At 37.0% G+C, this 25,204-nt stretch overlaps 2 protein-coding genes and 2 pseudogenes across 3 annotated transcripts in view; 1 reads left to right on the top strand and 3 right to left on the bottom strand.

The window, feature by feature from the left end:
- The window catches only part of LOC107743530 (centriole, cilia and spindle-associated protein-like), a 7,011-nt gene extending 5,785 nt beyond the window's left edge, over positions 1–1,226 (bottom strand). Inside the window, exon 1 of one of the 2 annotated variants that reach the window (XM_016556794.1) lies at positions 1,055–1,225. The gene's annotated coding sequence lies outside the window, so the exon portion shown is untranslated. Of the gene's footprint in view, positions 1–1,054 lie in introns of both variants that reach the window. The other variant, XM_016556796.1, reaches the window with a different exon arrangement.
- Positions 1,227–2,137: 911 nt separating this feature from the next.
- Positions 2,138–5,715, bottom strand: LOC107743529 (actin, alpha skeletal muscle 2-like; annotated as a pseudogene).
- A 2,039-nt stretch (positions 5,716–7,754) lies between these two features.
- On the bottom strand, positions 7,755–15,886 carry LOC107743532 (ATP-binding cassette sub-family B member 10, mitochondrial-like). Its single transcript, XM_016556800.1, has 13 exons — positions 14,966–15,886; positions 14,369–14,569; positions 13,397–13,599; positions 12,925–13,059; positions 12,585–12,731; positions 12,305–12,440; positions 10,601–10,696; positions 10,270–10,479; positions 10,075–10,154; positions 9,808–9,988; positions 9,652–9,695; positions 9,529–9,563; positions 7,755–8,675 (listed from the first exon to the last, which is right to left on the bottom strand). Exons 1-13 carry the CDS (start codon positions 15,384–15,386, stop codon positions 8,420–8,422), a joined length of 2,145 nt encoding a protein of 714 aa, XP_016412286.1. The 5' UTR covers positions 15,387–15,886; the 3' UTR covers positions 7,755–8,419.
- A 1,010-nt stretch (positions 15,887–16,896) lies between these two features.
- LOC107743533 (unhealthy ribosome biogenesis protein 2 homolog) overlaps positions 16,897–25,204 on the top strand; it is a 15,882-nt pseudogene continuing 7,574 nt past the window's right edge.

Raw genomic sequence — 25,204 nt, forward strand, 5'->3', positions numbered from 1 at the left:
GATTCTCTTTTATTAAAAGTTCTCTGGATCTTCTCATTCCATCAGAAATATTTCTGTTGCTGTGCACTTTGACAAAAGATTGTGCCAACACTTCTGCTTTTTCCGTATCCGTTATTATTGGTCTTTCTTCACTTATTAAACTTGGTATATTGTTATATTTTTGTATTCCTCCCATCCGCCTAATCATACCCCATATTTCACTAACTTCTATTTTTCCTCCAATATTATCACAGAATTTTCTCCAATAATCTCTTTTACATGCACGGATAACTTTCCTTACAGCTGCCTGTGCTCTCTTATAATTGATCAGGTCATCAAAGAAAAAGGACCTCCTGACCCTCCTAAGCATTCTGTTCCTAATTCTAATAGCATCGCTGCATTTGTCTGTCCACCAAGGTACTGTTTTCTTTCCTTTTATTCCTTCTTTTTTTCCAATTACTTCTTTTGCTGTACTATATAAAATTTTAACTAACTGTTCACTATATTCCTCTATATTATCATGTATTTCTTCCATTTCTAGCATTCTTATTTCACACATCTCTTTGAATTTCTCCCAGTTAGCAGTTTTAAACTTCCATCTAAGAATTTTGTTTATCTCTATCTGTTCCACTTCTAATCCTATTTTACAACAAATTGGGAAGTGATCACTTCCTATAGTACTGTGTTCCAACACTTCCCATGTGCATTTCCTAGCCAATTCATCTGAAACTAGAGTTAAATCTATCGCAGACTAGTGACCGCGTGCAACATCAAACCTTGTTGCTTTACCATTATTCAAACACACTAACCTGCTCCACTCCAGCATATCTTCTATAATATTTCCATTTTGATCATTCTTTACACTACCCCATATCGTACTGTGGGCATTAAAGTCCCCACACCACACTAATTTGTGACTACCTGGTTAACGCTGCATTACTACGTCGACTAGTGTTTAAAGCGAATGTTCATGTGACAGCAGGCAGTGAGCGGAGGCAAGTAAACGCATAAACACCTGTCAACACTAATCTGAGCCGGGTTTTTTTTTGTTTTTTTTGATAATCTATTTACTTACCGTTTTGATTTAGGCAGTGACGAGGGAAATAGATGGCGCTTGTTGTCTGCAGACGTCAAGCTTGCTTTGTAAAACACGGTTGTAGCTCCGCCCTGTGGTAATTAAAGGCGCTGCAGATCACGAGAAGACATCAACAGGTGTTGTCTACGGTTAAAGCTTGACCTCCCAAAAGGAGTTCAAAGGAAAAGGTTGAGGGGGCTTAAAGGTATTTTTTAATTATAATATATAACTATTTATAACTTTTGAACAGCGTTTCGAACTGTCAAAACCAAAACACGTTACACTGCGCTAAATAGGCTCACGAACATACTATCTGTCTCTCTGTCTATCTATCTGTCTGTCTATCTATCTATCTGTCTATCTATCTGTTTGTCTATCTATCTGTCTGTGGTGCTTTTGCAATATTGCTGATTAGCAACTCACATGGCTAAACCAGATCACATCAAAATCTTTTTTCACAAAACTAAAACAAGTTATTTGTTTAAAACCACCCCAAAGAGTCACCTTTGACCTCAAGGAATTTAAACTATGCACATTTTAGTTTTATGACTTGTGAAATTCTGAAATAAATTGTGTCAGTGCTTGAAAAAAAGTTAATAATTTTAAAGAAATTGTTTTTATTATTATTATTATTATAGTTTAATTATTTATTCTATTTGATTGGTCAGGATCTCACCCTGGTTTTCCCGGGAAGCAAATGTAGCACATTACAGTGAGGTCAGACGGAGGTCAACTTTCATTATTTTCAGGAATATTGGAAGGGTTAAATGAGCATGTGTGACCATCTGATGACTTCAATTTTCAAAAACATAAATAATTTGAGCACTAAGCAAACTCCGCTGAGAATTTGACTGTATTAGCTATATGTAATTAGAAAATAATTACCGTAGTGGAACTTACTTTTTCTAACTAGGAATTTCCTATTTTCCTTTGCAGCAACACTCTAGATCATTATGGTATGCACTATGCAGTCAAGTCAAACAATTTATTAACACAAACATGGCACAAAAGCCAAATACCAAATAATGGACTTCAATAAATTAATGACTATTTATGTACAAATTACAGTCTTGTGATAGATAACATGGTATAATGGTCTTCTGGATCTTGATTGTGTTTGTTTGGACAATGCTGGGGCCTGCCTCATCGTGTTCCTGCTTGGTAATCCAGGGTATGTTCATCAAGTAACACATGGGTACAAAATAAATTTGTACCAAAGCTGTCCCATAATGATGAATGTATTCTCCATTATTGCATATTCCACAGTAAATAGATGCAGATGATGGATTTAGAAGCACTTGCGGTGAACAATGCTGGGGCCTGCCTCATCGTATTCCTGCTTGGTGATCCACATCTGCTGGAAGGTGGACAGGGAAGCCAAGATGGAGCCACCGATCCATACAGAGTATTTACGCTCAGGTGGGGCAATGATCTGTCAGTATAAGGAGACACATGAACAGGTTAGTGATGCATTGTGGAGAGTGGGACCATGTTAAAGGATAACCACATATGCATTACCTTGATCTTCATTGTGCTGGGGGCCAAGGCAGTGATCTCCTTCTGCATACGATCAGCAATACCTGGGTACATGGTGGTACCACCTGACAAGACATTGTTGGCATACAGGTCCTTCCTGATGTCAATGTCGCACTTCATGATGCTGTTGTAGGCGGTCTCATGGATTCCAGCAGACTCCATACCTGTTTAGAAACACCTTATTAATAAAACTAAGAGCTGTATGGAAAATTCAGCACTTTATAATAGTGTTTGTCTTTACGCACCAATGAAAGAAGGCTGGAAGAGGGTCTCTGGACAACGGAAACGCTCGTTACCAATGGTGATGACCTGGCCGTCGGGCAACTCGTAGCTCTTCTCCAGGGAAGAGGAAGAGGCGGCAGTGGCCATCTCATTCTCAAAGTCCAGAGCCACGTAGCACAGCTTCTCCTTGATGTCACGGACAATCTCACGCTCAGCTATAAAGAGTTTTAAGTAAGTCAGTTGTTTCTAACATAGCAGAACAAATAACAAATGGATGCACCATAATAAAATTCTGGCAGATACTGACAAGCCAAAAGGTGTTATTAAATTATTAAAGGTTAACTCTAAGTGTTTTATAAAAAAAAAAAACAGGAGAATTGAGCATGCACAATTATCCAATATTAGCCGATATACTCTACCATTCAAAAGTTTGGTATAGATAAGTGTTTTTGAAAGAAGTCTCCTATGGTCACCACAGATGTATTTATTTAATCAAAAATATAGCAAAAACAGTAAAACTATTAATTTCTTCAAAAAAATAAAAAAAACTCAATGACCCCAAACTTTGAACGGTAGTGTATATCCAATACAATGACTGATACAATAAAAAAAAAAAAAAACTTTGGCCAATAACCATTATGGTACTGAAATATTGTGTATCCCTAAACAAATGTAACAAAAATTAATCGAAAGACACATCTGAAGAAAAATTCTGAGCTGTTGAGATAAACAGAAGAATACAACACAGAAATTGTCAAACTGCATTTTCCTACCAGTTGTGACGAAAGAATAACCACGCTCGGTCAGGATCTTCATGAGGTAGTCGGTCAGATCGCGACCAGCCAAATCCAGACGCATGATGGCGTGGGGCAGAGCGTAACCCTCATAGATGGGGACATTGTGGGACACACCATCACCAGAGTCCAGCACAATACCTAAAATATAGAAAAAATGGGTCAGAAAAAATTAGCACATTTTGTTATATACAATAAAATTATTTGTAAATCAGATCTTCAACATATATGATTAATGTGAGTGGTTAATGTTAAAATAATTGTCTCACCAGTGGTACGGCCAGAAGCATACAGGGACAGCACAGCCTGAATGGCCACATACATGGCTGGGACGTTGAAGGTCTCAAACATGATCTGGGTCATTTTCTCACGGTTAGCCTTGGGGTTAAGAGGGGCCTCAGTCAGCAGAGTTGGGTGCTCCTCAGGGGCGACGCGGAGCTCGTTGTAGAAGGTGTGGTGCCAGATCTTCTCCATATCGTCCCAGTTGGTAATAATACCATGCTCAATGGGGTACTTCAAAGTGAGGATACCCCTCTTGCTCTGAGCTTCATCTCCTACCTATGAGTCCTTCTGACCCATACCCACCATGACACCCTGGAGGAAAAAATGGGTATTTTTAATGTCACAATATTTAAATGTTGCAGTAGCTTATGCTTATGAATGATATTTACAAAGGCCAAAATGCAGCTGAACAAACCTGGTGACGGGGGCGACCAACGATGGAGGGGAAGACAGTTCTGGGGGCATCATCACCGGCAAAGCCAGCCTTGACCAGGCCTGAACCGTTGTCACACACAAGGGCGGTAGTCTCGTCGTCGTCACACATCTTGATGGAGTCTAATGAGGAACATATCAGCACACAGTCATAGCAGTTTCTAACTTTTTTAGTGAATTGGTGGCTAATTTTATGAATTCGTACAATTTCAATCACAGATTTTAGTACAATCTGCTTACATCCACTGATGGTTAGTTTTAGGGGTTGACCGCCATGCTTTATTTATAAAAATCGTATGTTTCCGTATGAATCACATCATATGAATTCTTATAAAATCATACATAACTTGTAAAATAGTTACAATTTCTAACTAGATTGACAAATACTGGATTGGATGCAACTTTATGCAAAAAGATTAATTGAATTAAGTGATTCTACAATGCACTGATCAATTTATACACTGCAAAAATGTTTTCATGAACTTTATTTCATGAGTTTTATGAGTCAGTTTCATGTCTCATTTTCTAAGTCAGAGTTTTTAGCTTTATTTTATTAATCAGTAATGAAATTCTAAATGTTTAAAAGAGCAAATAATAGCTGCAATTATGATTTAGCGAATTAACTTATTTATTTTAATTTAAGGCAACAATTACAATTAAATGTTTAAGTTTGGTTGACTTTTTTTTAGTGTACAAGGGTAAAGCTATACTGCAACCAATCAATCCAAATCAATAACCATTGAGCAAGAGAGTGTAGTGAGAATGTAACATTTTAAGTTAGCATTTTGTCATAAATCTATATAGCCCTTAGAATCGTGATATTTCTAATATTTTATAGAAGTACAAATTTATTTTCTAATATATGATTCTTACATGCTGTCACATTAAGTATACAAATTATCAACACTGCCAGTGACAACTTCAAAATATAGAAATTATGATATGAATATAATGAAAACATACTTTTGCTAGGTTATCTTATAACTTATAGCGAACTCTTTATCTGTAACTTGTAGACTTTGTCTTCAAATATAATAGGTAAGTCGCCTTGTCCACGAAACTACACTAGTAGCGCATGGGTCTAATGCAGTTGTCTTACCTTTCTCTGATGAAGCTCAGTGCAGAACACAGCCGCGGATGGATCCAGTCACGGACTGACCGGCCCATGAAAACCTTATATACTCTTCGTGTTTGTCCCCATGCGCACTATTGAGGACATGTGTATAAGTGACATGTGTTCAGTTGGAGTTTTCCCCATCCTTCAACCATATTAGGCCCTAGCAGTGTAAGCGAGGGGTGACTTCCTAGTGAAGCGGCGTGTCTCCCACTGTCTCCAGGTTCGTAGTTAGCATGACTGTCCTTTTATGGTTTGATAGTCATCATTCCAGGCCCGGTGTGGGGGCGGAACTGATGTTGCTACCAGCCTTGTCCCACATAGTGGTTCGTAGTATATTTCTGTCAATTGTAAAATAGCACGTTTAGAGATTTGTGCACAACCAATATTTGATCGCATTATTTTCATATAGTTTGCGCAGTGTTGGTAAAGCAAAACAGTATCTCATCAGTAAATCTCAACAGTATCAACAGTTGTATTAATTGTTAGCTGTTTTTTACAAGCTAATAGGTGACTCATTGTCGCGAATGATGTTGAAAACACCTCTCCGGCCAAACATATTTGCAATAATCATAAATTAAGTCAATATAAGTGAATTGAACTGCTGATATAAGCTTATAAGTATACTTAATATTGTACACATTTTATTTCGTTTCATTGATAACTTGATAGGTATTTTTATTTATTTTTTGTTATTTTTCTCTGACCTCTATAGTGTATATTCTCGGAAAATCTAAGTTTTAAAATAAGAAATAAGAAAAGTTTTTATATGCTGTTTTGTTTCTCAAATACATCTATTTAGTTTTAAGGATTTTTATAGATATTTTTATTGTAAAACACAAAAAATGCTGATTGTGATTCTTTTTTTTCCTCTCCAGTGCAGGGAGGTGTGTGGCTGCTCTGCATACTTTACTCAAAAGAGGCCCGTCTCTGTGCAAGCAGATATCCTGCCATAGTTGGCCCTTGAGCTTATGTTGAGCTGAGTGAGTCAGTGAAGGCTGTATGCAGTCACTGAGGGTAAGCAGTTTACTGCTTCAGCAAACAAAACAATCTGAGCTACAATTTCCCTGCTTCAACTTAATCAGAGCTGGAGACTCAGTTTCTGAGGTTAAGAGAGGGATACAATTTGGGCAATTAATCAATCCACTTTACTATTTAGGTGTAGTAAAATTCATACCAATGTAGTGACCATAACTATTTGAGACAGACTATAGATTACAGTAGTATGTCGCTTGCATCAACAGTACTTTGCCATAGTAGATCGAATTCTGTTTGAGAGTTTTTACCTATTTCGTTTAATCCACTATTGCTGTCACTCTTGGATTCCAAAATACATAGTAATTTATTTTCAACTGTGAACAGCACCCTCTTTTGGCAACTAAACTCATTTATATGTTCTTAAAGACAGGCATGTGGACAGGGCAGTGTTTTAAGTAATCAATGTTTCAAGGTAATTTATTAAGAGTGCAGATAAAACAATAGAAAATAAACAAACAACAGCCAAACATATACATTTCACAAACTGAAACCTAATAAGTTACCACACTAAATATTAAAATTGTCTAAAATTCGGAATAGATTTCATCTTATCCAAATATATAGGTTAAGTAAAAGTTACATTAAAATACCTCTGTCATAGTGTCTGTTCTCAAATACAACTGAGACAATAATATCTATCCTTTTTTCTTTTACAATGGTCCATACAGGTGCTCCTTCTGACAAATAACAATGGCACTGTAACTGGGTTGGAGTTGGATTACATCCCAGTAAAAGCTTTGCGGTTTATGATCTAGGCACGATTCACTGACATCTGTGTCATTACCAAAGGTGATAAGAAAGGACAGACGCACCAAGGCGTAGCTTGACGTTTGAGTTTGGGGGGGCCAAACCGAACCGGTGGATTTGGTCAGACGTACTTTTAAACACATTTTAGTTTTGCTATAGTAAATCTACACATCATTTTATTCGCCACAACAGGCAAGCATTACCGTTAAGTCTATTATCCACCAAAATGCAGATTCGCCACGTGACAATTCTTACGCAAATGAGATTGAGGGAGACCTTAAGTTTGTTTTGATTAAAAAAATAAATAAAAAAAAAATTAAAAAAAAAGTTTGTTTTGATTTATTAATTTACTTACAATAACAATTTAAAATGTATTTACTTTTACGTATTCACTTTTACATGTATTATTAACTGCATTATATAAATTTTTACTTCATAGAGAAAACTTTATAAATAAATATTTAGTAAAATTCTTAAATCGCTATGGGGGAGCCAGGCCCCCCTGGCCCCCCCACAAGCTACGCCCATGCGCACCATTGTTTCTGTAATCACCCTCACAAAATACTTCATTATCCATATTACTTATGAAACATATGCTGAATGAACTCGTGTACATGAAATGAATTTATGTTTTCATAAACCATTCTTGTGTAAATTTTCCCATTGAATCAAATGCAAGTTTACTTAGGAATGGTTTTATGTACAGTTTACAAAGAAATTAATTCTGCTCGTGTTTCATGACTAAGGCCTAGGTACACTTAAATAAACTGATTATTACCTGTTCCTTAATAAAGGACTGACATGATTTATTACAAGTAATAGTAGCAGTAGTATCAAGTAACGTAGTCTTATATTTCAAATCAACCTCATATCCCTTTCAAGCTTTTCCAAAGCTTTTTTTTAAAAATACATTAATGTTTTTCTTGGGCTATGAAAGCATAAAACTATTTAAAAAGCAGTGTTTTTTGTAACTCGGGTGAGTATTAAATCATGTCCGCAGCATGTATGCTGTGACTGTCTGCCATTGTAATTAACAATGATCAGTATACAACTGGTTTCCAGTTACTTGGCAGTTTATGATAAATAGCTACATTTCAGTCTTAGTCATTTCAGAGTGCTTAAAACGCAATCAAACATATTGTAAAACCTTTAAACATGTTTGAATTTATGTGCGCTCACTCTGTTGTCTTTAAATTACTCCTATTTAAAGAGAGCCTGTTTCTGTTTGGCCTGCAGGAAGGCCTGCTTCTCCATCAGCTTGCGGAAGAGCCCCTGGCCGTTGGCAAGGAGCTTGGCGTGGCTGCCGATCTCCATCACGCGGTGCTGGTCCAGCACAGCCACGGCATCTGCGCTCTGGATGGTGGAGAGACGGTGAGCGATGATCAACACGGTGCGACCGTGCATCAGCCTCTCTAATGCCTCCTGTACCAGAAACTCATTCTCTGCATCCAGAGCACTGAAACAGAGACCAGGGCAAGTCTTATTATATAGTTATTCTAATCATGTCATAAGCCATAACTCTAGAAACAGATGCATTTTGTGGTTTGAAAATGTGGTTTCTATTTTTAAAGATTTCAAACATAAAGCAATGTTAATGTGAAAGTAAAAAAAAAAAAAAAAAGTAAACTGCATTGTACATCTCAGGATAAATTAATGAAGGAAAAATTAATTAATTAATGAATAGGTTGAGAGTTAGACAAGTTTGAGCATTCGACAAGTTGATTACAAGCCTGGTGCTAAAGGTAATTTTTAATGATAAGTTCTTATGTACAAAATCATGGCAACAAGGTTGACATGTAAAGATCGTATAGTACTGTACTATTAATGAAACATGATAAAGTCGAGTCTTTGACTTGTCTTTCAACGACCCTGAAATGATGATGATGTCATGAAGACAAATTTTTTTTTTTGGAGTCGTTAATTATTTTAGAAATGGAAAAAGACTCTAAATATATGTTAAATATATAGTGAAATATATGAGATTATAGTAAAACTATTTTTAAAAGTTGTGATCATTTTCAAAGATGATATATATATATATATATATATATAAGAATAACGACTTAAAATCTAGCTTTTATTTCTATGTATTTTGTTTTCATTAAAATGTATTTGCTAATACTATATAAAAAGTAAGAGACAGTAGGAAATTACCCATTTAGGAATTTAGAAAGTTATTTCAGAAGATCTCTACAGTTTTAAAATGTTCATTTTTTAAATGGTATGCTACTGCTAATCTATTAGTTAAATTTATTTTTAAGTAAATTTTAAGTTAATTTAGAAGTTGAAGTATTCAAACAACATTTCACCTTGTGGCTTCATCCAATAACAGTATCTTTGGATTCTGTGAAAAGCATGAGAAGATATTCAGTGTTCCTTTGGTAAACAACAAATATTTAAAATTCAGTAAAATACTATAGAGGACAGATTACCTTCAGCAGGGCTCGTGCTATAGCGACTCTTTGTTTTTGTCCACCTGTTCCACAAATCAATGTAGTTATGCATAAATTGTCGGGTGAATTACAAACAGACAAATTTGTCCTGTTACAGACATGAATTTTACTGAAGTATCAGAGGTTTATTCATACCTGACAGCAATACCCCCTTCTCTCCTACCACTGTATCATAGCCCTTAGGGAATTCCTGGATGAAGTCATGAGCATTGGCTATCTGCGCTGCCCTGTAGATGTCCTCTACTGTGACCCGACTTGGGTCAGCCGCCCCATAAGCGATGTTCTCAGCAATAGAGCAGGAGAAAAGAACTGGCTCCTACAACAAACAAATTCACACACAGAAATAAGTAAAATGGAGGCAGGAGATTGTCTGATTTTCTTTTTGCTGGTGGCGTTTCTTACCTGGCTTACAGTACCGATGTGACTCCTCAGCCAATAAGGATTCAAGTCTCGTATATCCCAGCCATCAACAGTGACCACACCTGCATTTGAATCAAAACTACACATTTATATATACATTTTCACTGCTGTTATATCTTACCTATCAACATACAAAGTATCAACATTTTCCATTAGATACTTACTTTCAGTACTCACCTGAATCAGGATCATAGAGCCGGAGCAACAGTGACACCAGTGTGGATTTGCCTGAACCACTGGATCCCACTACTGCCATTACTGACCCCGCTGGCACAGACAGATTTAGATCTTGGAAGATGGGTGAATCCTTCCTCGTTGGGTAAGCAAAACACACATTACAAAAGTCCAGTTCTCCTTTTAACTGCTCTGGTTTTAACACAAGTCCCTCTAAAGAAGAAAAAAGAACAAAAAAATAATTACAGCACTGCTGTTCACATATGAAAAGTTAAACAGTTTTTCATAGGAACTAATGTGCATTTTAGGTGTTATTTTAGGAAATTATTTTTACCATTGAGAGGAAATTCAGGCTTTCTGTCCATGAGTTCCCATAGACGAGTACCAGCACCAAGCCCCTTCATCAATTCTGAGTAGAATGAGCTGAAACCTTAAAATTAATCCACAGAAAAATGACAAGTTGTACTTTAAAAACTTCTACACAGGGCAATAATTACAGCTAATACAGCAACTGGTTTCTACCTATGAATAAGGCCCAGTGTTGAGATGCTCAACCCCCAAATCCCAGAACCGTGTTGAAAGAAACCTATTCTTTGTCTACTCTCATGTTGCACACTGACTACAAAAATTATAAAGCATGCCTTGGGACCATAGACTGTAAAAAAAGATAGACGACTGTAACGAATCAGCTTATGAGGAAATATGCATAATTAATCATAACTAGTTATAATTAATTATGAATATTTAGATCCGCTGTAGATATTTACTTGACCTCTCAGGGTCAACTGTCTTGTCAATTCTAAGAACGTTAATTTCCTGGTTAAGGGAAATAACTTTCTTACTGTACAATTCTACAAAAGCTTGTAGCATAAATCTGCATGACGCATCTCCAATTCCTTCCACTATAGAAAAGTAAAGCCAAAACATTCTCAGTATGGCCGCTGTCATCTTGAGAAAATGACGTAATTTGGAGCCAGAGTCTGAGCAGTAGTGATCGTGAGGTGGAGCCATGGTATCAAAGCCCCACCCAAACTCCCGCAGACCCTAATTAAAACTTATTAGAAAAACGAACACTTGACAATACATCAGCACTACCTAAAATGACGGAAAGCATCTTTGGAAAAAATGTATTTCAAGTGTAATTTGATTTAGTTACAGTACAGGTACTGGAACCAGTTTGGATTTGTTTGGCTTTGTCAACTCGAAACCTACTCTGAAACTTAAGAGTTTGTTCAGCTAGCTTCATGCGACAGGCCACTGATGTTATGCTACATTGTGGGAGGCTTTTTTATTTGTTTTTTATTTATTTAGTTCTACAGTGTTTGCTAATTTAATTTTTTTTGTAATTTATTAGTCATTATATAATAAAGCATGTGGTGTATGCCATGCCTCACCTTTGTTTTTGTTAAAGGGATAGTTCACCTTCAGTTGCTGGTCCCCATTGTGTTGCATAGTGTTTTTGTTTTCCATATCATGGAAGTCAATGGGGACCAGCAACTTAAGGTGAACTATCCCTTTAATAAACGTTACATAAGCTAGTTTGCCATTGTACTGTTTTGCTGTTGAGCTTTTCATTAAGAATAATAATTAATCTATTTTCAGGCATTCATTTTAGTCTTATAAAGTGAAAGATGTAAAGATGTAAGTGCAACAGACAATCTTTTCTTGTAAATGATGACACTAAATTTAAAGGTGAAAGTGAAGGCGTCCAAGCCCGGCGTTACCAGTAATACTGGTTTTGTTGCAAGTTTATATACCAGTATGACATCCCTAACATTGACAACATTGTGCCGCTTAATATTTTTGTGGAAACTGCTAAACATTTTTTCAGGATTCTTTGATAAATAGAAAGTTTAAAAAGCAGCATTTATTTGAAAAATAAATCTTTGTTTAACAGTATACATGTGTTTACTGTAATTTTTGATCAATTTAATGTGTTCTTGCAACAAAATATTAATTTATTTAAAAAAAAAATCAAACTGACCCCAAACTTTTGAACAGTAGTGTATATTCAGTTTCTCTGAGCTAACATCCTCACCTGCGATGCTGATGCCCACCCAGAAGGCATACATTAGAAAAGAGGAGAGCTGCCCAATGGTCATGGCCTCACTGGCCATCAGCAGACCTCCTTTATACAACACACTCAAGATGATGATATTTCCACTCAGTCCTGTCTGTGAAAGAAATGAAAACATCAGAGCATAACTAGAGAGGTACTGTACTAGACAAGGATCTTAAACTGGCTTACTGATTATGATAATCATTACCTATAATCATTCACAAAACTTAAATATTTCTACAACAATTCAGTATCTCACCACTCCATAGAATCCAGCAGAAAGCACAGCCTCTTTCTTAGCCAGTTCAAAAATATGGTCAACCTTTTCCGAGTACTTCTGCACCTCCGTCAGCTCTTTTCCAAAAGCCCGGACTGTCCGTATGTTGCTGATCCTCTCTTCTGCCAACTAGGAGATGCAGAGCAGCTATAGAGTAAAATGATCCTTTGGCTACTAGGCACTTATTTATGCTTACAATAGAGCAATGAATTCAGCAATCAAATGATAACTGTCCAAGGCTTACTTCCATACCTATTTTTTTTTATTGCACATCAATAAAACATGCAATAAAGCCCCATTAAAAGTAAACATGACCTCTTACCTGTGTGGCCTCTGCCAACGCATCCTGTGTGCGCCTTGATATGGATCGTAAAAATTTACCAAAAATTACAGCCAGGCAGGCAATAGGAGGAACAACCATCAGCACAAAACCTGCCAGACTAGGTGACACATATAACTGAGAAGGAGAAAGAGAAAGTCCAAGAATTGAATTAGTGAGTGATTCATGTAGATGCATTCTAAAGTTCAAACATGAGACATATACTGTAAAGTTCCATGAGGAAACATTAAAAGAAATCAAAGTGCATCGACATAAGAATCACTGCATTATTGTATCTTCTGTTTTTAGAAACACATCAGGAAGTAATAAGAGTCAGGTTTTTTTATGTAAGCAAAATTGTGGCATGTGCACTTTTCACATTTCCTTCAGAATATTCTTTAGAAAATGTGGTTAAAATGTGATATTCGTAAAGGGAATAAGCTGCTGAAATGTCAAACTATCACAAGCATCTCACCATCATGCCAACTCCGGCCCCTGCCTGGGCAAGGGAACGCAGGCCACCAGACAGGTTGTCAGTGAGGCAGTGCCCGACGATGGTCGTGTCTGCCGAAAGACGGTTAATGAGCTCACCAGTTCGGGTCTTATCAAAGAATCCCACCTCCTGCATCAGAATCGAGGAGAAAAGGGATTCACGTAACTTTCGCACAATCTGTTGCCCTGTGAAAGTCGAGAAAGGCTTTTTAGACAGCAAGCACAGAAATGCATGCTGGTCAACACAAAGAATCAGATGAAATTATTCTAATTTATGGATTTAATGAGACTAAACTAGGCCCAAGCTTTACAAAACAAATAAATTCAATCAGGAAATACATATGGTACTATTCAAAAGCTTGGGGTTGATAAAAACTTTTTGGAATTTTTTGAAAGATTCTTATACTCACCAGACTTTATTTATTTGATTAATAAATACAGTAAAACAGTAATATTTTGAAATATTATTACAATTTAAAATAACTATTTTCCATTTTTACATTTAAATGAATTCCTGTGTTATTTCAAATGTAATTTATTCCTGTGATGGCAAAGTTGAATTTTCAATCAAGAGTGTCACATGATCCTTCAGAAATCATTCTAATATGCTAATTTCAAGAAACATGTCTTATTATTACCAGTGATGAAAAGAGTTGTGTTGCTTAATATTTTTGTGGAAACTGAGATACATTTTTTTCAGGATTCTGAGGAAAGAACAGCATTTATTTGAAATTGAAATCTTTTGTAACATCATAAATGTCTTTACTTTCACTTTTGATTAATTTAATGCGTCCTTGCTGATTAAACGTATTAATATCTTTAAATAATAATAATAAAATAAAAATCTTATTGACCCCAAACTTTTGAATGGTCGTGTAAGCCAACAAATTCTCCCCAAAACAAGTCCCTGCTGCACTACAAATCTTTTATTGTTTCAGGTGCATTGAGATTTCACCTGAGATTTGCATGAGGTAAACACGAGCAGCATTTGCAGCACCCCCGCAGAGGAAGACCCCTGTTAGCATGATACAGAGGGAAGTAAGGGAGGAGGTGAAGTCCTCTGGGGGGCTAGTGTAGATTGTGTCGATCACTTTTCCCAGAAAAAATGGTGCAGACATAGTGACAGAGCTGGAGATCACCAAAAACCCCACGGCAGCTGTGAGGACATTCAGAAGGCCATTTGCGAAATATTATACATTTACAAAAGGTACATTTGCACAAGTGGATATTTCATTTACAAATTTTCTTTTTTATATTTATTTAAAAAAATTCTAATATTTACAACATTTACAGAGTAGCTCTAATAACTAATATTTTGACACTTGTGACTAATATTAAGTTAACAGTTACATTGCAGCATACATATTTTGCTATAAAGTGCTACCATCTGATATATATGATATTCGATATATATCTTTGTAAAGGTATCGTTGTACATTTTTTAAGGGATGTTAAACTCTACATTTGGATTAATCTCGGAAAACAGTCAAAACCAATCAAGTGCCTTCAATAATACTAAGTAAATACAGAACATGAGCACAGTTTGACTTGCCTGTCAGTCTCCATCGCTGAGGGTACGCCAGCTGCAGCAACTTGACATCTTCTGAGGGAACACGTAACGGGGTTTCTGAGGTTTTAACTTTACTCTCCTGATTTACCACAGACTTTGCGGTTTGTTTGGAGTCCGTAGATGTGCTATAGAGAGCAACCGTGTGTCTGGAGTGTGTCCACACTCTCTTGGGTAGAAACAACCCTCTGGTTCTGAGACAAGAGAGCCAGGACATGTTCCTTCCCTTACAGACGGGTGACACAAGGACATCAAATGATCCGTTCTTGCACACTTGCCTTTTCCACTGTGTTCTTGAGGTCCGATTAGGCAAATGATACAATGTATCTGACCGACAGCAGGCGATGTTACATTGTTGCAGTTTCCGTACAGTAAATCGTGTCATTCGCAACATTGTCCCATACATTTGGAGAAGAAGACGACCAAAACAAAGTTTACGTCTCTTACCTAGTCATTATCTGCCGAAACTTACTGTATAAAGTCAGATGACCAATGTATCGAGCGGTGCTGTAAGCAGTGGAGTATCTGGACACACTCTTGACTACATGCCACTGGGCTCTGTTAAAAAGACTGACTTGTTGCAGCCCAGGGTCGACGGTTACTGAGCATTATCTGTTCCTGACAGTTTACACATCCAGCCCTTGGTTGCGTTATCTTCACACACGCCCAGAGCGTTCACCGGCAGCGCCCTGTCACAAAAACCTGCTGCACGACATCTGTCGGTCTTTACTCAACACAAAGTCAGTTATTGTTCCAGTGACAGAAAAGTGGCATTTGGAGTGTTTTAAAATAAAATAGGAATAACATGGTGACCCCGGCGATTTCCTTGACTTTCGAGGAAGCGAAGTGCTACTACAGCAATGGACGTGGACGATCTCTGTCATAGATGTTAACATGGAGGTGTCGCATTGGTTTGGTCAATAGCGCCGCCATCTTGGAAAGGTCAACACGGTTTGAAGTAAATAATTCTTCTTCTTCTTCTTTTTGTTCAATGGCCGTTCACTCCTTAGGAGTATTACCGTAAATAATTAACCAGGTTTAATGTTTTAATACATTGTTTATATATTCTGAAATAAATAATTAATGATTCTATTTATTATGATTTTGTAACAAATAGTGTGAATGTTTACAGGTTGCTAGATTCATTTATGACCTTTATGTCCATTGCTTTAAAACTGAAGCTTTAAATAAATCGGACCATGTTTATGATTATCTGTATTATTTACAGATAGCGTTTACCTAATTAATACTCAGTTTTATGTTGACATTTATATCTATTACAATACGCAGAAATGGTCAGCATTTATGATAAACCTAATGTTGTAAAAATGCTGCCTGTTGCACATAATATCTTACGGGTTGACATTGACCTTTCCAATATGGCGGACCTGCAAACACCGCAGCTAATGCGAAATCTACTTATTTAATTCTATGATCTCTAACGAGACCTTTCTCAGACAGGATAAGTCAAAAAGTTTAATCAACCTACCACTTGTTAAGCAAGTGTTACATCGATTTACTTGATATCTGTTCATCATTCAGTCTCTATTAAGGGTAACCGACATTTCGACTTTTAGACATGATTTCATTATCATGCGTAACTTGCTGTAATGCCATGGTTACTTTGGTCACAAGGTAATTTATACCTACATGTTAGCAAGACGCCGTTCTAAACATTACTGATAATAGCTCCTGACGCAATCCACATGTCTACATTTTTTTTATTTGTTTTGTTTTGTTTTTACAAAGCCAGTTTTATATGTTTATTCCATCCTCGATTATTACTGTACCCATCATATATATTGCATAAATCTTGATCCACACTCCAGTCCAGTCGGTGGCGGTAATGCACCTATTAGTTGGTTTGCCAACCGCCAATAAAACACAAAAGAAGAAGAAGATTATTACTGTCTGGTGTTAAAGTGAAGAGGGTAGAAGTCTTTGCAGACTCCGCAGCGACAACACGTGTGTGATGAGATTGTAAGTATTCTGAAAGTTTATCTCATTTTATCAGAAAATGGCCTACTATAACATTTGTTATATTACGGTCCGTTTTATTCAATAAAATCTAACGTTAGCACGCTTTCTGAGATTGTTTCGATGTAGTTCGCCAGGGCTGCCAGACATCTGCTAGTGTGCTTAAAATAATTTACAATCAGAGAGAGATTACTTTAGCATGATTTTATGTGACTTTTGACGTGGAAAATGGATGTGTTTATGAAAGACTAGTGTTCTCTCTCTATTCAGATTCGTTTGCATAATAGTTAGCCATGTAATAACAATATTAATAAGAAGAAAATAATATTAATAGCAGTAAATAATTTTTATTATGCTATTGTTGTTGTTTATAGCATTACAGTATAACAAAATGCTTGATAGTTTTGTGGTCGAGATGGACGATAATGTATTTTCATATTCAAAACTACAGATTTCTCACCTAAAGAACCTCATGGCTGTTATTTCAAAAGTTTAGTAATTTATTCAAACTATATATAAAATAAGTTACGTGTAAATACTGTTGTTGGGTTCTTTTCATCATACTACCAAATAGTGCCATTTATTGGATGACATACAAGTTGCATGGTGTGAATATTGGTTGAAAAAAATATTGGTCAAACTGATTGTCTGTCCACCTCTAATTTCAACCTTCTATTAACATTTAATTGGTCTAAAAATGTGTAAACAGAATGATAATCTCTGTCTTGTTCCTTTAGACATAAAGATATTTAGATATGGCTGCCATTTACTCTGACATCCATCTGAAACTGAAAAGCCCTCGCACACCCTGGCCAGAAAAACTGAAACTTGCTCGATTTGCATGGATATCAACACAGTGCTTTCTTCCTAATAAAGAGCAGGTAATGTATCTGATTGAAATATAGACTCAGTCTGCATATTTTTGAGTATAAAATGTTACTTTTTAACTTGATATACAGTATGTAGCAAATTTATTGTAATATTTTTAAATGTATGTTTTTCAAACATTGATGCCTCTTTCCCTAACAAAGGTTCTGTTTGACGGGACAAGTCATGCCCTCAATTGTTTTTACAATAAGAAAGTGGATGTACCCTCGGAGGTGGTGGAGGGTTTATGGGCCTACCTTGATGATATTCTTCACAGCAGGAAGCTTCATAATGTGCTGAGTCAGGGAAAAACCATTAGCCTTCGCCTCACACTAGCACAGGTATTTACTAGTACTTCAGTTTTGCAAGAATTTCACTTGGACTCAAACATGAAATTTCACTTGTACTGATTAAATATAATAATAGCATCACTATTTTTTAAAATAATAATTAATTTCTGCTTGTTTTATTCTCATTTCTAAGTCTCTTTAATTTAGTCTATTATGTTAATTTAATAAAAATTACTTGCATATTAGTAAAGGTTTTCTGTTTTTGTCAACTTTAACAAATACAATGCATATCCTGATGACTATTATAGACTTTTATCTAAAACGTTCTTTTGATAAAAATATGATGAGAAAAAAATACTACCACAACAATGTGGTAACTCTTTTTTTTAAATGAAAGATTTAGAATGGTTGTTTCAAATAACCCGAATAAATTCAAAATGAAGGTCACGTTTTTAATGCGTTTTTATTACAATGCGCTAAGACACAGACACCGAATAACCAAAACGTAAAGATTTCACAATAATGTATAACAATACTCTAATGTACTATTTAAAACAAGGACAGTCTTTAAATGTTGTTTTTGTTAAATGTTGATACATTAAAAATGAACATACATTTTTTGAATATTTGGTTGAATAGTTTTACAGAGTAAAACTGACTAAAATGAATGAATATGGCATGAAGAAATATTGACTAAATTTTAAGGACTTTTTTGTCACAAAAAAAACAACTATGTGAAAATGAACACTGGATTCATCATTTGTTTTATTTTATCCTAGATCATCAATGAAAGGATTTTGGACTGTTCTTCAGGACTCAAATCTGTCAGTTTCCACACAATTCTGAGCTGTTGCCATGGCATCTTGACCTCCCCAGTGCTTTCTGTGACCTACACTGCTAAGTATGAGTTGTTAGTGGAGCTCTTGTGTCGACTCTGTGGCTTGTCCAGCATGCAGCTGCAAGCTCAGGCAGCAGAAGTGTGAGCGGCCTCTCTCTCTCTCAAAGTCTTTGAGGTTCTCCTTTTTGTTCTCAGCACCTACCTAACAGTGCAGAAACAGCAGGCAAACTCCAACCGAGTGTTCTCCTAGGTAACGGCACACCTTCTTCATCCTCTCCTCCTGCTCAGACACTTACTGAACACTAGAGTATGGACTGAGAAGGATGACGTCAAGATTCGTCAGCATCTGAGCAAGGAAATCCGGAGCAAAGTGGATGCTGTTCTTCAGTCAGTGCTCTTCATCTCTGATCATTTGCTCTCCTACAAGGAAGACGTTTTATCATCGGAGGATAAAGCTGGGGCCAAAAAGAGCCACGCGGGAAAGGGCTTGCAAGGCCCCGTCAGTATGGTCCTTTTGAAACTTAATGTCCAAGGAGCTAACGAAGAAGAAGAGGCTTTATTTTATGCTGTTAAATCAAACTCTCTCACCCTGCTATTTAAATTTGCCCTAGATTCATTTTGTAAAGGGGAGAGAACAAGGAAGTAATCTTCCACCTCATGGCTAAACTCATTACTGCTTTGGATATTGATGAGAAATTTAGTGCATCAAACTGGGGTATTGCTTTATTAGCTCTGGAGAACCTCCTGAATTCCTGTTTGGCTGGTGATATCTATAATGTGGCTGCGGACAGAATTCAACACAGAGAGGTGCAATTAAATTTATACAGGAAACTGGTTCACCTATTATTTAACAATACACAGGTGGGCATCCCAGCTTGGTACCGCTGTCTCAGAGCTCTGCTCACACTGAATCACCATATCCTGGAGCCAGATTTAGATGAGCTCCTTTCAGCTGTGTGGGTTGATGCAGACATATGGAAGTACGTGTTAGGAAAGCTAGAGAAGCACTTGTGTCTGCCATCTTGCAGACTTATGCCAAACTCCGACAGCTGCCTAAACTTATAGAAGAGCTACTTGATGTAGTGTGTCGGCCTGCAGCAGCTGAATTGAGACCGCCGTTGTTGCCCGAAATGATACAAAAGGCCCTGAGTCAGTGTTTGCTAGACAATCCTCCGAGCCAGAATCTTGAGATCTGTTGGCTCATTTTAAAAAAGATGCAGTGCTATCTTCTCCCCCACATCAAAGATGAAACATCGGATTTGGCGCTGAAAGTGTTTTCTTTGAGTTTGCTCCTCTACGCTGTACTCTTCAGTTTCAAAACCCTGGATAACAGCACCCCAGTGCCAATCGTGAAGAAGACTCAGAATCTTATGATGGAGATGTTGAAGGTCGTGAAGACCTGTTGAAGCAGAACCTTGTCATTGAAGGTCCTTGGATGGAGAAGGTCCAAGAGGTGACCCTTCTGCTTACTCATACTTGGGTTGAGGTGGATACGCACTTCCAGATTCACTGTTCTAAGTACGCATCACCAGCTGCCTCACAGAGTGGCGCTTTAGTGGACAAAGCCCTGACATTAAGGGACATGGACAGTCCACTTAGTAAATTATTATAGAATCTCCTTGCACTCCACAAGCTGAAGATACACTTGCTCAAGCCATCTACTGAAACATCAGATGCATCAAAGATGCAGAAAATGGCTCAGTTTATTTTAAACAGGCAAGAACTTTCAATGATGCTTGACACCAACCAGATCTGGGACTTTCAATTTTGTACTGTTAATGCCAACACTTACATGGCAGCCCACTGGTTTCTTGTTACCTCCAACCTTCCATTAATTGCCCCTTATCTCGAAGCAAATGACACATCTGTTTTTGCAGAATGCATATTGAAGTCTTTGCTTCAGAGTTTGGATGCCTCTGGAAGCAATTTGGAGAACACTGGGATCTCTGTATCCTTAACCCTTTAACTGCCCCACCAAGAAAAAGGCATTTGAAAATAATTTTGTTTGCATTTCTTATCTCCTTATGCCGCTAGTTACCACACTAATGTATTTTTTTTCAACACATCCCATAATTTTTTAAATATTGGCCTCTACTAAATGGTTGATATGTCACTTTATGGTAAAAATACCGGAATTCATTCACATACTATGAAAATCAGAAAATATGATCTATAATACTAATTTATTTAAAAACATAATCAAAATAAAATAGTTTTGTATATTGAATCTTCTTTATTTCCGTTTGGTTGAGCACGTTTTTTAAAAATTATTAAAAACATACAAAAAAAATTTTCATGGCACCAAGTGACATAATTTTGTAAAGTTAGGGCTCTTACAGTGTAATATGTCAAAAACAATATGCTTACCTTGCAAAATTTCACCAAGAACAGTTCACATGGCAGGAGTGATTTCTTTGTTTCTGACATCCATGTTAGAAGAAGTGTTGTGACAAGTGCTGTTGATTGACACTCTGACTTCAGGTTTTCATTTTAACACAGGAAATTATGTTTTCTTGTTTTTAACAATAAACAAAAATAAATAACACAAATAACTAAAAGTAACAAAACCAAAGACATTACATTCTTTCTGCATTCAAAAATAAAAAAATAAAAATAAAAAAAAGCAAAAAATAGTAATATAATGGCATTTTAGGCTTTTATGATTCAAGAAACACGCCGTCAAGTGTGGTAGTGCAACAGGATTTTTTTTTCTTTATTTTTTTAGATAAATTAACATTTCTTTGTAAACCAGCAATGCTGTGTAGTGTAGGTATCCTCTTGGTCCTTCAAGGACACAGTTTTTAGAGTGTGTTTTCCTTTTCTTTTCTTACATGGAAGCATTGTAGAGGATGTGCTTGTTGAGGGAGCATCATCTTCATCCAGGGACTCAAAAGAACTGTCACCAGCTACCTCTTCTCGGACGGGGTGATAATCCGGGGTAAAAGTCTGCAAATGCGATTGACAGAACTTTACTGTTAAAAACAGGTCAGTAGAAAGTCTTATGGAGAATCAGGTACTCCTCTCAATAAAATATAGTGACTCAAAATGTGCTCAACCATTTGGTCGAGCAGGCCGTTAAAGGGTTTAATATCCAGGCAATTACTCAAGAGTCTTGTTCTTTGTGAGCTCCCTGAGATTTTCTCTGCAGTGATAAAGTGCATCATCAAGGCAGTTTTTGGACTGCTTGGCTCATCACATGTTCAGTTAATCAGTCCTTCGTTTTTGAAACCTTGTGTGGAAATAGTTGGAGTTGAACATGAAGAAACAAACATGAAGAGACTGAAAGCCATTGGACAGGAGATGTTAGACTGTCAAAATGAGATCTTCCATACCTCTATCTAAGACACAGGTAGATCGCTTACAGCAGCTACTCAAAGTCACAAGTATCCTGAATGGAAATGCAGTGTCCTCTGAAGACTATTCAGAACTTGTTCACACTGACTTCTTGCGTTCAGTGTGATGAAAGCATTGATCTCTCTGCATCTATTGGATTGCTCAAAGAGCTTTTTAGTGTTATGGCATCTCTCCTTGTAGTTAAAAACTCTCAAATGATCCTGAAAGTTGTTCATGGAAGTAATCTCTTGGAGGCAGCTATGACATCCCTCTTCTCTCGGAGTAGCAAGGGGCTCTTCAAGGATCTGGATGGCCTGATCTGGTTGTCTTTCCTTCAGTCAGTTCAAGACTTCATTCAGTCCCTAATTCAGCTTATAATCAACAGGAAGAGCAGCATGTGCCTCAATCTGGAGAAGTTTACCTCCTTCATAGTTGAAAGTAACCTCACCGCAGGAGTTCTGGCTGTAGATGTAGGGGATCTCTGCTCACTACAACTCCATCTGGTAACTTTAAGCACACTTTGCAAATAAATGATCACAAGTCTCGGCAAGAACAAACAGCTGGATCAGACTCTGACTCATTTGTTAGAGAAGGCCACTTCTGTCATGGAGCCAGCCATACAGGCTGTGCTGATGTGCAAGGGAAGTAGGCAGAGCCAGTCATTTTCTGTTGAAATGGTAACAGTCATGATCAGGAGTGAACTAGAAATAGCCTCAATCTCTGAAAATGACAGGCAGGAGAAAATATCCCACATGGCGTTCTACCGAAGCTTTTGCCAGCAGATCTTAAAGGAACTCAGCTCAGTACCTCACCCTATGGACTTCCTCATTTCATCAATTCACTATCTCTCTGCATTCTACATGGCAGCGGAAAAGACCAAAGTGACAGATCTTGAAGAACTCCATATTAAGATTTTGCAGAGTATCCATGCGCTGCTGTCAGGTACAGTATCCTAAAACTTTTCGAAACATTGGCTTGATTTGAGTAAATTGATTCCCCAATTTTTGTAAACCCTCTGCCTGCTCTGTAAACAGTCTGTCAATCATTTCAACAGGAACGTGGATGTCGTTGTCAGAAGTGAAGAAGCTGGAGGGGCCAGTAAAGGAGCTGCTAAATCAGCTGGTGTTCAGCTGTTCTCAAGAGCAGTTCCATCTATTACTGCTGATGCTCAGAGAGGGGCTTGTGCCAGCAAAGATTGAAGGAGGCCACTGCACTGTAAGATTCTTGTAGTGTCATAGTGCTTATTGTTATATGTAATAATTAGGGCTGGTAATTTAACGCGTTAATTAGATAAATTAATTATAAAATAAAAAAATAACATGTTAAAATTATTAACGCACTTGCCCCGCCCCAGACCTATGTGGGTCATCTGACATTTCATACAGCTGATTGATGACAAATATGAGGCAGGGCAACAACTCACTGCTTGAGCCTAGAGAACGTAGTTAGAATGTCCCTAAAATTCAAGATATGGGGCAAAAATGCCCGTTTGAGTTTTTGTCTCATATTTACATCAGATAGTTAAGCAATATCACACGAGCAATAGGCTAAGTGCAATATCACACGTGTGCAAATGTGATACTGATCTTATATAACAGTTCAGTAAGTAAGAAGTTAATATTGTGTTATTTTAGACACAATGTTGTCTGTTTTGTTAAATTTTGCCAACGAAAATATAAAGACAAAGCAGAACTGTTCGTCTTCGTCTCTGTCTCCGAGCAACACACAGCAGCATTTCATTTCTTAATGCACGTTTTGAACAAATTGGGTGAACCATTTGGCGCGTTCAACCATTGGTCATAGGCGCGTTGGATTTGAAGCGGCGCTGCACAGACCGATCGGTGTATGACATCAAAGTACCGCAAGGAGCCGCCTGTTCTCTATAGCTCTTGCGGCACTTTGATGTTTCAGACCGTTGCTGGCACGTGCCCCCTCACTTTGAATGGGCATGACGCCTCTGGTTTTGATGCAATCTGAGAAATAGAATCTGTCTTTGTTGTTGCATAAATTAAGCTATAAATGTCATTCAAACAAATTACTGAAACTAATAATCACATTAAGATCTATTACTTAGTTTTCTTTGCTTATAAATGAACTAGTAATGATTAACCATCATTATTTAATTGAATGACAGCCTTAGGTCATATATTTAAAAGTCTGCCACATGTTTTGTAGTGTGCACTGATGATATGTTGTTTTCTTTTTTTTCTTTCACAGGGGCTTCTGTCCGCGGTAACTTTTATAAAGCTGCTCGCCTGTTGTCTGTTTCCAGAGCATTGCTCAAAGGCTTTTTGGCTCGTCACCTCACAAATCATATCTACTCTCATTGTAAGTAATTCAGTACCTGTTTTCAATTTGTGTCCCATTTGATGTTTTTCCATAAATAAGATCAATCACGTATGCATTTCTGTTGTACTAGTTTCTTTTTATTGTTATTGTCTTTTCAAGATAAAAGTATCATGATATCCTATTTTTTATGTGTAAACTTCTAGCATAATCTTTGGACATTGATTGATTAGGATTTAACAATTGATAGGCAAATTGAGGGAAGTATTGTCTCACAAAAACCTTAACAATATTACATGACAATGTAAAGCCAGTAAACCCAGGAACAAGATTGCAGAACAAAGAAAAACAATATTCAATTTAGACAACTTTACAGTTTAATTAACACACAAGGAAGAAGTGCTTTAACAAAAAATATGAGGCTCACATTTCCACTTTTAAACCCACCCAGGTACATGGCACTGTTTACTTCCTTTATAGATGATTTCCTGGACTTCTTGCTTAAAGGGGTCATATGATGCGATTTCAATTTTTCCTTTCTCTTTGGAGTGTTACAAGCTCTTGGTGCATAAAGAAGATCTGTAAAGTTGCAAAGACTAAAGTCTCAAATCCAAAGAGATATTCTTTATAAAA

The sequence above is a fragment of the Sinocyclocheilus rhinocerous genome, unplaced genomic scaffold (genome assembly GCF_001515625.1).
Source record: "Sinocyclocheilus rhinocerous isolate Xijiao unplaced genomic scaffold, SAMN03320098_v1.1 scaffold677, whole genome shotgun sequence".
Classification (NCBI taxonomy): domain Eukaryota; kingdom Metazoa; phylum Chordata; class Actinopteri; order Cypriniformes; family Cyprinidae; genus Sinocyclocheilus; species Sinocyclocheilus rhinocerous.

Coding starts and splice junctions, on each gene's coding strand:
- LOC107743532 (XM_016556800.1), bottom strand. CDS start 15,386: ATGTATGGGACAATGTTGCGAATGACACGATTTACTGTACGGAAACTG. Junction 12,732..12,924: donor CGTTGGCAGAGGCCACACAG/GTAAGAGGTCAT, acceptor TGCATCTCCTAG/TTGGCAGAAGAGAGGATCAG. Junction 9,696..9,807: donor GAAGGGGGTATTGCTGTCAG/GTATGAATAAAC, acceptor TTTGTGGAACAG/GTGGACAAAAACAAAGAGTC.